At 43.9% G+C, this 13,600-nt stretch overlaps 1 protein-coding gene across 1 annotated transcript in view; it reads right to left on the reverse strand.

The window, feature by feature from the left end:
• ITIH5 (inter-alpha-trypsin inhibitor heavy chain 5) overlaps nt 1–5,085 on the reverse strand; it is an 81,743-nt gene extending 76,658 nt beyond the window's left edge. Inside the window, exon 1 of the mRNA XM_079106996.1 lies at nt 4,880–5,085. Within this exon, the coding sequence (XP_078963122.1) occupies nt 4,880–4,969 (90 nt within the window). The 5' untranslated portion in view covers nt 4,970–5,085. The remainder of the gene's footprint in view (nt 1–4,879) is intronic.
• Between the last annotated feature and the right edge of the window lie 8,515 nt (nt 5,086–13,600).

Consider the following 13,600-nt stretch of genomic DNA (forward strand, 5'->3'; position numbering starts at 1 on the left):
TTCTTTGTGCCATTGGGCGCATGCCCTTGAAAGGGATTGTAGGACCCCGGTCTCTTCCTTTCTCTATTTCATTTCCCAGCAAGGTCGTAAATGGTTCTACTCTGCCATGTGACTCCCCCATAATGTTGCTGCCTCACCATAGGCCTGAAAGCAATGGGCCTAACTGATTATGGACTGGAACCTCTGAAACTGTGACCAAAATAAATCTTTTATCTTGATAAATTGATTGTCTCAGGTATTTGTTATAGTACCACAAAGCTGATTAATACAGTCCATCAGTGGGAAAGAATATCAGATGGGCAGTGCAGGCAAAGCGTAAACCTAGAGTCTATCCACTCCCTTTGGGTTTGGATGCTTGACTGACCCAGGCTAATCAACAGAGCACAAAGGTGGGATTATATCCTCTACCCTTTATTTTGAGCTTTATCTCTGGATCCATGACTCTAGGTCTCATTAACACATCTAAGAGATGCCAATTTAGGCCAGCCTCAAAAGATACCCCAACCAAAGTCATAGAGGGATAAGTGTGAGGAATTCATCTAGCAGCTGGTCTCCACCCTTCTGAGGGCTTTCTAAAATACTGAAACTAAGACCCAGCAACTGAAGAGGCAAGCTTAGAGACCTTAGAGGTCTGCTATAGAACCTGGACCAAAACAAAAGTCAGACATGGAAAGTCACTTGAGATGCTGTTTGTCACCAGTATGAGAACAGCCGGCGTGGGAGCATTCCCTGCTGGGTAATTCTATGTCACCTGCACAAAACTACTCTTCTTTTGGGGTAAAGGTGCTGCAAGTTGTTCAGCTACTAGTCACTTGCAATTTGGGTGTCTATAACTTCAGCAATGAAAGAAGAAACTTCAAATGTAAGCTGAAATTCCAAACAATTTCCAGGTAGATTTGGAAAAAAAAATTAAGTGACCTTAAGGCAAGTCACCCTGTTTTCTTTCCTTGTGAAAAATAAGGAATAAGCTCCAGGGATACAGAAACATCGCTCACATTCCCAACAGCATCTCCAACAGCACACTGAGCAAGAGTCCTCAAACCTGGGCACACATGTCTTTGAGAAAGTGCTAGTTAGAAACACAGTCACAGACAACTCATCACACAGTGTTCGGGACCCTCTTTTCCACCTCCAAGAAACAAGATAAGGCTGGCTGGGGAGGGGGAGGGTGAGCAAATCTTTGGAATTTTTCCCACAGTATCCTCCTTCCATGTTCAGTTCTGTGATTCCATTTCAGCAATCACATTCATGCACATGAGCAAGGCATGATTGAGGGACCTGCAGTTTGCACAATCTGGGACTGGTATACACACACACGCACACTCACACATACTCACATACATGCCACATGTATATGTGTATTTGTCTTCTCTGTTTTTTCCCCCAATACAATGTGGCCCAAAGATGTGTCCCTAAATGAAAATTTATAAGAAATTTCCAAATTCAGGGAACAGGAAATACATCACAATAGATACTGGAATTCTGATCAGCATTCATTGAACACTATTGATATGCCAGGAGTTACAAACAAATATCACTTTTAAACAAATCCAGTGGTCAATATGACAGTGGGCTGCTACCTAGAGGAGTCAAGGCCAGCTCTAGCCTTGTCCTCAGCAGAGCTGGGTTCTGGTGTGGGCACTGTCTGGGTAGCTTGGGTGCATCACTTCTCCTGGGGCAGCCTTTCCTGGTTGTCCTTGGTAAAGCAGGTCACTGAGACTTTGCAGTGGAATTTCTGGAGATTTAACGGGGCTGGACATAAATGCTAAAAACTGCTACTATTACCTTAGCGCCTATAATAGGCAAATGCTTTGCCTGAATTAACTATCCTCCCAACAACCATAAAAGCATATAAGTGCATTTATTATCAAACGCAGGGTCTCAGACATGCTAGGCAACCACAATTTATTAACACATTATTACTTTTAGACTGTAAGTTTGGAGCTCCCTCCCTTTGTAAGAGGCCCCTAAAACTGGATGATATTTGTGGTGTTTTTCAGGTATGATCTGTTCCGATGGGTCACTCCAAGTGGTCGCTTTAGCACCTAATTTTGTAGTCATAATTTGATATTCTTTCTCTTTCATAATTAGCTCTGCCAATTGTGCTAACTTTACTGTCATCCCCAAACCTAGATCCAGCCCTGCCAATGAGGCAAGAACTATTATCAACTCTTTCTTACAGATGATGAAACTGAGACCCAGAGAGATTAAGTTACTTGCCCAAGTATACACAGTCAAGAAATACTGGTGCACAGATTTGAACCCATGCTGTCTGATTATATCTGAAAGGGGATTAATCATAATACTTTATTGCTTCTTTTGGGGAGGTCAATACTCGGGATTAAACCCAGGGGCACTTAACCACTAAGCCACACTCCCAGATCTTTTTAAAACTTTTGAGACAGAATCTCATTAACTTGCTTAGGGCCTCACTAAATTGTTGAGGCTGGTTTGGAACTTGCCATCCTCCTGCCTCAGCCACCGAGCTGCTGGGATTACAGTCGTGAGCCACCACACCCAGCTTCTTATTTCTTTTACATAAAACTCTTTAACAAACTCTCTGAGAGACTGAAGACACTTGATAACTGGTGGCTACTATTATTCTGTAAAGTTAAAACTGCTTTTCTAATCATAGGAATAGAGCCAATCTTTATTTAAATTTAAAACTTAAAAAAACAAATAAATCAGCAGACTGATTTTAAGCAAGAGACTTCCTTTTTAAGATTAATCTTCTGCAAGATTCTGTTAAAGCAGTAGTATCTTAATCCCTCCACTATAAATAATACTGTTTAGAGAAGGGTGGAGGGGAATGGAGGCAGGAACTTAAATCTCAGGTGTTATTAGTGTATTTCCAATTAAAGGTAAATGACAAATAAGAATTCAGGTTAATGGACATATTCGGTTACATCAAGATTTGCATAAAATTTACATACCTGGATACATCTTTAACATTGTTTACATATAATAGTGAAGAGAATAATTACTGAGTCTAGAGCACTGACTACATTTCCAGGTTCTGTTCTAAGGTTTAAGTAGATCAGTTCTTTCACTCTTTGAAATCCATGTAATTAAGTAGTTTTGTCATCCTCATTGAGACATAAAGGCTCAGAAATGTTAAATAACCCCCTAGCAAGTGCACAGTCAGAATGTGAAACCAGGAAGCCTGGGGCCAGAGCCTGTCTCTTAAATTTGCTTAAAAAAAAAAAAACAAACAAACAAACAAAAAAACACTAAATTAAAAAAATGTAGAGAACTTACTCATTTTTGAGCTTCACTCAAAGGTACATTTGCAAATTTTCGTAGAGCTTCATACCTTGAAAGGTTTTATTTTTATTTTCATTTGTTTTATTCAGTCGTTTTCAAGACAAATTATTACCATGTATTAAAGACCACTAAATGAGCTGAATGCATGTTTTCCTAAGAAGGAAAGTTTAGAGTATGTTAAGCCTGCTTGGACTTGTGGGTGTTAGAGGGTTAATTGGTCCTCCTAGTTCATAAACAATCTCCACCTCAGTACTTCCCCCACTGTCCTCCCTCCACCCCACAAAAAAGTTACAGGATCTTTACCATAAATTCCTTGCTTCCACTCGCCTGCTGCACAAGAGCAATTGCTGACATGCAGTGCCAAACCTGTTTTAAACGCACAACTATTATTTTCCCACATTTTACTGTGGTAATTGAGGCACTAAGTAATCTGCCCAAGGTCACAGAGATGGTAAGTGATGGAATCAAGACTCAAACCCCAGCAAACATGCCCTTAACCGTTTACTAAAACATCTTCCTTATACTGAATCTATATACCAGGTCCCTACCACGAGCTGAGTCCTTGGCAAAATGCCCAAAAGGAACTGCACTGCAGATGGCAGAGAGGGGACCAGCCTGTCTCTGGATCCAAAGTCTGCACCTGTCCCACACCACCACAAAGCCTCCTGGGATTTGTATTGGTTATTCCGCCTGACGACCCGACCCGCAGAGAGAACTACTGACATCTCCACTTGATTAATAAACGCATCCATAAGACAGTCTGCTTGAAATTTAGCACCGACTGGGCAGATTCCTCTTTCAGATCTGCCCTTCAAAAGGAGGGGTTGGAACAAGGGAGAAGAGGTACCCCTGCATCTGCCTCCCCATGCTGCAAAAACAGGTTTTGAGCGGGACCGACTGTCACTTAAATGATGTGTGTGCGAGCAGCTGGTCCACGTTACTGTGACAGTCACTTCTCCCACAGGTCTCTACACTGCCACTTGTGGGAAGCCGCTACATACTTTCCGAAGGGCTTTCCTGGTCCTTGGACACCGGACTGGGGTTTCGTATTTGCTGGTTTTATTCCCCTGTGAGGTTAAGCCAGTTAAAGCACAAGCTCCAGCAAACGCACAGACTATCAGTTAAAGGAACAAAGCTTTGTTTCCGGGAGATTTTTAAGCTGCTAACACATTGCTGAGACCCGAATGGGTAAGTCATGTTCTCCCCGTTTCCACGTGGGAAAGGCTGAGCTTCCAGGAATCTGGAACTTTCCCCAGGTTGTCCCTTCTCCCTGGATCAACAACAACAAGCCCTCAGTGAAGATGAAACCGTGTGATTAATTGGGGACAGGAGTTTCAGCCTCAGAAATTAGCAAGGACCGGCTGAAATAAGCGCAGATAAACAGAAGCCGCGAAGATAACTGGGTTCCGCAGGGCTGGGAGGTCCCAGGCACAGCTCTGCGGGAGCCTCAGGGTCGGGTCGGCACCGCGGATGATGGAGAAGCGACCCACAAGTGACCCACAGAGCTGCCCTAAGAATCCGGTCCAGAAGCCACGCGGCCCGAGCTAAGGGAGGGGACCGCAGCCGCGCCCGGGCCACCGCCGCCCCCGCGGCTCCCTCCAGCTCTCCCACTTACTTGCTCCGCAGTGTCACTCCAGCTCCGTGACTCTTCCTGCGACCCCGCGCAGAGAGACAGCCCCAAGCACAGCCCCCAGAGCAGGAGCATGGCGGGGCGAAAGCGTGGGGACCGCACTGGGACCCGGCGGGACACGCAGGGAGATCCCGGGGTTCCAGCGGCTGCTGGACTCGCTCTGACCCGGGCCTGGACACCACGGGCCCCGCCCCCGACCCTACTCTGGCCCCGCCTCCCGCTCGCCCGCTGACCCCTCCTCGCGCCCCGCCTCCCCAAGCGTCCCCTCTGGTCCAGCCTGCCCGCGCGCCCCTGTGGACATGGGGCCCCGCCTCCCGTGAGCCACCACTTGCGAGCCCCGCCTCCCCTGGCCCTGGTCCAAGCAGGGTACCCTCTGCCTGAGGGCAGTCCCCTCTTCCTTAGCTGAGCACCCACCCTGACCACCTCTGCTCCATCCAGTGCATCCTCCCCGCTGCCCTCCCGTTCTGTGCCTGGTGCCCTTTTAAGGACCAGACTTCTGTATGGAACCTTCTCCGTTTTCACCTGCTAGCACTCTACCCTAACACTTGCCTTCTTTTCTGCAAGATGTGAGCTGCTTCTCTGTGCCGAAGGACAGGGGAGGTTACCCTGACCTCAACATAGTGCCCACTGACTCACCTGCTGGCCTTAGTCACAGGCCTTCTTCCTCTTAGGGAACCGCACATTCTGCGTCTGCCACTGACACTTAGAAGTCAAGATTAAGGGATGCAGGTCAGTAGCAATATTGTTCCCTTTTATGCTGTTCTGGCATAAGGAGACAGAAAAGAGGAAAGTAGAATTGGCATGGTGGGATAGTAGTTTTAATTTTTTGGTTATTAATCATGAAAATGAATGCCATGTGTTTACTTATAAACTTTAGTCATATTTCCAACCTGCCATAGGCAGAATTATTATCTGCCTGAACTTTTAGTGTCTGGGGCCATCTTTTTGTCCAGTAGATACATAATACAGTTGGGGCTACTTGTTTATTTCATCTTCCAAAAGGCATTTCTCGAAGGCATTTTCTATGTCTCTGACAATGCCATCTAACCAGATGAGGTAGGTGCATGATAGGTCTCACTGGCCAAGAACAGCTAAATGGCTACCACAGTTAATGGGGTCTCAGACCTGTGGGATGTTAGGTGGCCGCTATAATCTGGAAGTCAGGGAAACATGGAAAATGCTCATGGTGTAATCTAAAGGAAAAAATCAGATCACAAAACTGTATCAACTTTTATGATTGTAATTAGGTAAAAATACACGTGAGCGGACATAACTAAAAACAAGTGAAAAAAGACAGCAGCCAGTGTGCTCCTTTGAGCTGGAATCTCCTCATTAAACATTTTATTTACTCTTGTTGAAACGCTGCTTACACAGCAGGGAAATTAAGAGAGGTTAAAACAAACAAACTTGTTGCTACTGTGCAATAAAGGAAAGGAAAATCTTTGCCATTACCAGATAATAGTTTCATAACCTAACCACTGACTAATTAAAAAGCATATAACCAACGAGCTTTGTCAGCTGCTGATGGAGTTGAAGTTTCTACTTAGACCTCATAGCAGACAAATTGTCCTCATTTTTAACTGAAGAAAATAGTCCCAAATCGTCTCAAATCAGTTTGCCCGTTTCTTCTCCTGAGGGAAAAATAACTATCTGTGAACCTGAAAGTTGCACTGGACAAAGCCAGGTTATTTGAAGGGGACAGGAACAGCTTGTTATTTCAGGGCTGCAGCAGCTGATCAAGGGCCCCGTCGGGTCTTCTCTTTCCCACCATCCCTCTGCCCAGCAGTGCTGGGAGGAACCATACTCAACTATTTTTTCCCTTGCATCTGATCTTTTTTTCCAGTTTTATACTAACTGGGTTTTGCAGTAATACCATTAAGAAATGTGAGTTTTCTTTTCTTTGTCCTGGACGACCCTGATTCTACTCTGGGCCATGGAACTAGTGCATTCTATGTGCTTAAAGGCCAGTATCTCCAAGGGGTTGGGAAGTTCTTTGAGAACAGCCTCTTTCTCAACCTACAGCACTGTGCTAAATATATAGTGAGTCCCAAGGACCTTTTGATGAATGGAATTAGGTGACAGGTGGCATAGGACTTGGGGGCAGAGGCTGGCTGTGCTGAAAAGGGGCAGCCTGGGCTATCATCCCCTTAGCTGCTAACAAGCTGTAAGACTTAGGAAACTTTTAGAACTTTCTGTTACAGATCTTACTCAATTTGTGATGGTTTGACTTACAGTGTTTCTACTTTACAGTGATGTGAGAGCAACGTGTATTCAATAGAAAACATACTTCAGATTGTGAGTTTTGATCTTTCCCAGGCATAATATGTTGTGCGATACTCCTGTGGTGCTGAGCAGTAGTGGCAAGAGGTAACTCCCAGTCAGCTCTTCCATGGGGGTGGGAGTGGGGGGAAGTCAACAATACTGTACCGTATGTTGTGTTGCCAGTGGTCTTGACATTGTGTTATTGTGTTCTGTGTGTTTGCATCTCATCATGTCTACAAAATGCCCATCCATGTGTGTATACATGAGGTGCTCGACACTTGATTATAAAATAGGCTTTGTGTTGGTTGATTTTGCCCAATAGGAGCTCATCTCAGTGTTCTGAGCATGTTTGAGGGAGACTAGGCTGAAGTGTGATGTTCAGTAGATTAGTCATGTTAAAAAATTTCCAACTTGAAATTTTCAACTTACAATGACTATTATTTATCACTCTTTCTGTTCCCCTGCTGGCTCCCACTATCAGTACTCTACGGTGAGTAGTGGAACACCAGTACTCTTAATCACCTCAGTGCTAAAGGTTCCCCACCCAGGACTCATAATGACTGACCATGACCCCAGTCCACAGGTAAACATCTCTGTATGTGAGATTCCTAACTATGGAAAGTCAAAGAAATGTAAGTCTCTGGCAGCAATCTCTATCAAATCTATGCACACATCTACAAATCCACTCCAGGGAATGTATCGTACAAACAAACCTGCTCACATAACCAAGGTTATTCATTACAACATGAATTTGTTTGTCATGCCCAGAGACTGGAAACAACTGAAAGTTCTTTAATAGTCGTCTAGTTAAATATCATGTGTTACTGTGAGGCTATACAAAAGAACGAAGTGGCTTTCTAAATATCCATATAGAAAGCTATCCAAAATTACAGAATTAAGAAAAAGAGCAAAGAGTAGTATGTAGCATATGCTGTCTTCCGTGCAAGAAGAAAGAAAACATAAAAACATACTCATATTTACCTGTCTTTGCATAAAGAAATTCTAAGAAATGTGAACAAGGAATTAGAGTTTGGGGGGGCACGTGATGGGAGGGGCATGGAAAGAGGGCAGGTTCAAAGCTGAGGGAGGGAAAGACTTTATTTTTTCCTTACTGCATACATTCATGGTTTGATTTTTGAATACTGTGAATGTTCTACATGCTCAGGATTAAAGAATGTAATGTAAAACTGCAGCCACCAAAATAAGGATAACGATGATGGTAGAGAACTAGCATCTGGGGTACCTTTCACATGAGACAACCTCTCATGGACTTGTTGGCTAAATACCTCCCCATTCCCACGTCACCTCTTGGACATCTTCCAACACACACACATACATACACATACACACACATGCATACACATACACACATGCACACATACACAAAGACACATGTGTGTACACACGTACACATACATACACACATACACAGAGACACATACACATACACACATGCACACACATACACACTTACATATACACACATACACGCATACATATAGCCACACACATACACATACACACACATGCACACACATACATATACACACAGAGAGAAACACTCATGTACACACATACATATACACATATACCCACACACATACACAGACACATACACACAGACACACTTACATATATACGCATACATATAGCCACACACATACACATGCATACACACATACACATATACACAGGCACACGTAGGTAGCCATGCTCACCTACTTCCGGTCTCCTGATCACTCTTGTTCTCTCTGGCCCCCTTGCTTCTCTTTCCAAAATGTCCATTTGTCCCTCCCCATCCAACCCTGTTGATGTCACTCCCTTCAGGGTGTCTCCCAGATCTCATAAGGGTCATGAGTGCTATTTGTGACTCTAACAGAGCCCTTAGCTCTGTGTTTATGTCTCTCCCACTAAACCTAGTAGGGGACAGGCTCTGTATTCTGTTCATCTCTGTGTCCCTTGTTAGCACCTAGTCTGTAACCCAAGATAAAGAAATATTTGTTGAATGAATAAGGAAGACTCAATTGGCATGTGTGCTTTTTATGTTGTGCATTTCACTTGAAATTTCTACACCACCAGACTGCATAGCCACTGACTGCATGCAAGACCCTATACAAAGTGTTTACTTCTCTGGAGGAAAATATTTTCAAAGAGGAGCATAATATTGACAGCGCCATTGCCAAAAATATGTCGGCAAATGATTAGCCCTCTTTATTATGTATTCATTTTGTGGGAGTTATAATTACAAGAACTGGAAGAAGACAACTGAATTTTAGACCCTCAATATAATACTGCATCAGAAGCTTGATCTTCTCTTAGAGAATTTGATTCTGCATAGAACTGAATTCTATGTGGTGGAGAAGCGAGTTCAAATCCATCCATTTCCCTTACACCTACATCTATTTCCCTATCCCTTCAAGGATCTCCCCCCAAAAATCTGTTCTTGAAAATTATTACAACCTTCTCCAAACACACATGCTAAAGACATGTCTCTCTCTTGAAAAACTTTAAGGTTATAATATGTAGTAATATATTTTTAATAAATGACTTAGGTCATCAAGTCACCATTAACATTAACATTGTTTTATTTCCCAAAGATGAACAAAAAATAGAATAAAGGCAGGACTTTGCTCTTTGGTCTTCACTGCAGATAACCACAACTGCTGTTCTGCATTTGCATTAACGTGTAATTCAAAGCCAGGCAAGTAGTTCTGTAGAAATATTTATCAGTTGAGCAATGTTTTTGTCCCTACAGAAATGCTCATTAAATGCTGAAAGAAAAAAAAAATCTTAGTCCAAAGTTAAGAATGAGTTTCATTTTCTTTTGGAAGGATGCCTAGAGAAACCAATGGTGGCCTACTTTTCTGGGCTTTAACCTAGGCTCACAGAAGACTTGGACCCATGCACAGCATTTGCTGGCACGTGGAATAAGATAAACGATCAGTTCTACCTGCCTCCTGGCCCGGTATTGATTCCCCACCCAGTTCTTTCTTTGGCTCCAGGGCATGAAGACTGAGAAGACAGAAAAACCTGAAGCTGATCCACAAGGAGCGCTTTCAAACTGAAGATCCGCCAGATGCATTTCAGACAGATGTTGGGGGATCTCCAGGGAGTTTGCCCTGAAAGCCACAGGTGTGTCTTTGAGAGGGTTTTGGCTAAAGCAGGCTGGCGTTAATTTTGCGACTGATGCCAAGATAGATAGATAGATATGGTATTTGTTGAAACCAGGACGGGACAGCTCAGTGTCCTCGGGTCCTTCAGGCAGCGCTGACAGGCTTGCTTCCTGGCAGGGAGGAAGCCGCTTCTCTATGCAGCACCTGCCACAGGTTCAGATTGCAGGTACAGACTCGCTGAGCAGAATATGCATCTTTCCTTTAACTGATTCTCATGGGTATCTCCAGGCTGGGTTCCCAATCCCTGGGAGAACAAGCTTTCCTCTTGCCAGTTCACAGAAACCATTAGTATGGAGTTTTTTTTTAAGCCAAGTTATTGTTTTCTTCATTGATTTAGGGTTCTTTGCCTTCCCACCTGTTGGATTGCTTCTAATATCTGTGATGCCATTAGGTAATGGAGCAGGTCTTTTTGAGGGATGGTCTTTTCCTGCTATGCCTGATATTCTCCAGCAGCTGTGTGTATTTGTATGTGTGTAAGTATGTTTGTGTGTGTTTGCATTCGTAGGTATGCATTTACCTGGTTGTGTGTGTGCTTGCATATGTGTTTATATTTGTGTATGTGTGTGCTTACCTGATTGTGTGTTTGCATGTGTGTGTGGTTATTTTCTACCTTCTCTCTACCATAACTACCAGTTTCACTTTTGATCTGTCTGATTCCAAAATAGGCAATAAAGTTATTACTTCTAGGCTTCCTCTATCAATTAGGCACAATGTATCTATCAGAGCAGACTGTCAATCTTGGAGATCCTACCATATAGAGTTGCTCAGCTCTGCCACTGAGTATGTAATTTGCCTTGTAATAGAATTTCTGTTTTTCTTAAACATTGTCAGGATTTTACCACCATTTCAATAGGAATGCTGGTACATGCCTCCCTTCCATCAAGAGACTTTCTAAAATAACTTATAAGCACAAGAGGGAAAGACAGTGTGTCTCCATATGATCACCTGTCAATACTGTGCTAAGTGTTTTACATGCATGTATTATTCAGTCCTAAAGATAATTTGGACAGAATAGATGAAAACATGGCTTCCGAGAAGTTCGGTACCTTCTCCCAGGAAACAATTGTAAACAAAGGACCTAGGATTTAATAAATTTGTGAATATCCTAACCTAAAAAAAGCTCTGGAACTTTTACTTCCTCATAAGACTGATGTTCTTTTGTTGAATATTAGGTCTGTGTTATAATTTATTTCAAGTCTTTAGTGTCTCTGGATTCCTGAAAGTCACTAAATACATCATAGAAAATGACACTGATTTTGTAATTTAAATTTATAATGGAATTTTTTAAAATTTCACTTTGCCATGGTTTTACCACCTTTTAAATAGGAACATCAGTGTATGTCCCTGTTATATCAAGATTCTTGAATGGCCAGGGCTGCATGTGTGAGGTCCTGAGTTCAATACCCAGGACCAAAAAAAGGTCTTGCAAACGTAATTTTTTGGTCAACAGGAAATATTTTCTATGACATGTTTCTATTATATATAAATGATGTGTTTATTAGTGCCAAAAGGTCCAAGACCTCATGGGCATTTGCCCCCTATTGTGGATATAGTGACCCACAAACCCAGCAGCTTTGAGCAACACAAACTCACCACCTCACAGTGCTGAGGTCCAAAGGCTACTCGGTCAGCACGATCGGCTCTTTCAGGAGGCTCTGGGGCAGGATCCTTTCCTTACCTACCCAGCTTCTGCAGGCCACCAGCGTTCTTGGCTCTTGCCCCATCTCTCCAGCCTCTGCTTCCACCATCGCACCTCCTCTCTGCTCCTCCTGCCCTCTGTCTTTCTCACAGGGGCCCCTGTGATGACATTGGGTCACCCAGATAACCCAGGACACTTATCTCAAGGTCCTTGACTTCATCACATCTGCAAAGTCCCTTTGGCCAGGTAAAGTAGCATCCTCACAGGTCCCAGGATCAGGGTGTGGCATCTTCAGTGGGAGTCATTTGACCTAGCGCCCTCTGAGTGCTTGCTTGGTATCCTGCCCTGAGGCCTGCACTGTGCACTTCTGGGCAGAGAGAACAGAGAAGCATCTTCTCTGGGGCCCCTTTCTGTAGATCCCAAATATCAGGAACAAAGCGGCACACTCCTTATCGCAAAGGGTGCCATGCTCACTGCCCACACAGGTGGTGGGAAGGCGTGTCCCCAAACCACTTCTGTGTCCCTTCATCCATCCCTTTTCAAGGGTAGACTCCGGAAGGACTTTGGAAAAGGCTGTTCAGTGTCCTCTGATGTCTCTCCCCAACCCCCGCCCTTGAACTGAACATTGCCAGATGGGCTGGTTATCATGGGAGGGAGCTGGTATGGGGCTACTCCTGTCCACCTAGGAGAACTGCATGACAGCACTTGATGTGACCCTAAGAGATCCCAAAGGAGGGCATAGATTGCAGGAGGCTAGTGCCCAGGGATGGTGCTCTGAGCAGCAGCAGGACAGACAAGGCTGGGTGAAGGGATTGGCAGTTAGAGATAGGTTCCTGCACTGGGGAGAAGTAGAATCAGCTCCACTCACAGGGCACCTGCAGGGGTCAGGTTTCTCCAGAGAAACAAACCAACAGGGGTGTGTGTGTGTGTGTGTGTGTGTGTGTGTTGCTTTAAGAAATTGTTCACACTGACCATCAGGTGGGAGATGCAGGGAAGCCAACATTTTGAGTCCAAAGACCCTCTGCTAGAGAAGCAAGAAGAGCTGATGTTGCAAGTCCCAAGGTCCTCTGCTGGGAATACTTTCTTGAGTAGGGGAAGTCAGTCCTTTGTGGTTTTCAGATCTTCAACTGCTTGGATGAGGCCCACCCACAGTGGAAGGGCAATCTGCTTTACATATGCACTGATTTAAATGTGAATCTCATCCCAAAACATCCTCATGAAATCTCCATGGTTGGAGATTGACATACAAAATATGGTCAAGTTGACACACAAAATTAACCGTCCCAGCACCTTTGCTGGGTTATGTCTTTATCCCTCCTGGTCCTCAGTATTCTTTGTTCTCCCTGTACCCTTCAGGATATGAACCCAGGGACTGCGGGAGACACCAAGACCTATTCGGAATTCAGTGTTCTACTTCTCCATTCTAACATGGACAATAAGTGGCCCCACACTGGGGAGTTCTAAAGGCCACATGTCATTCACTTTCAAAAGCTAATGTTATATTATGCAAATTTTACCTCAATTAAGAAAAACAAGAAAATTCACTTCCTCCTACTCCAACAGCACCAATACGGTGAACTGACACCTGAGGTGACTTGGGAATTATATATTTGCAAACAAGTACATCCTGGT

The sequence above is a fragment of the Sciurus vulgaris genome (assembly GCF_902686455.1).
Source record: "Sciurus vulgaris genome assembly, chromosome: 12".
Lineage (NCBI taxonomy): Eukaryota > Metazoa > Chordata > Mammalia > Rodentia > Sciuridae > Sciurus > Sciurus vulgaris.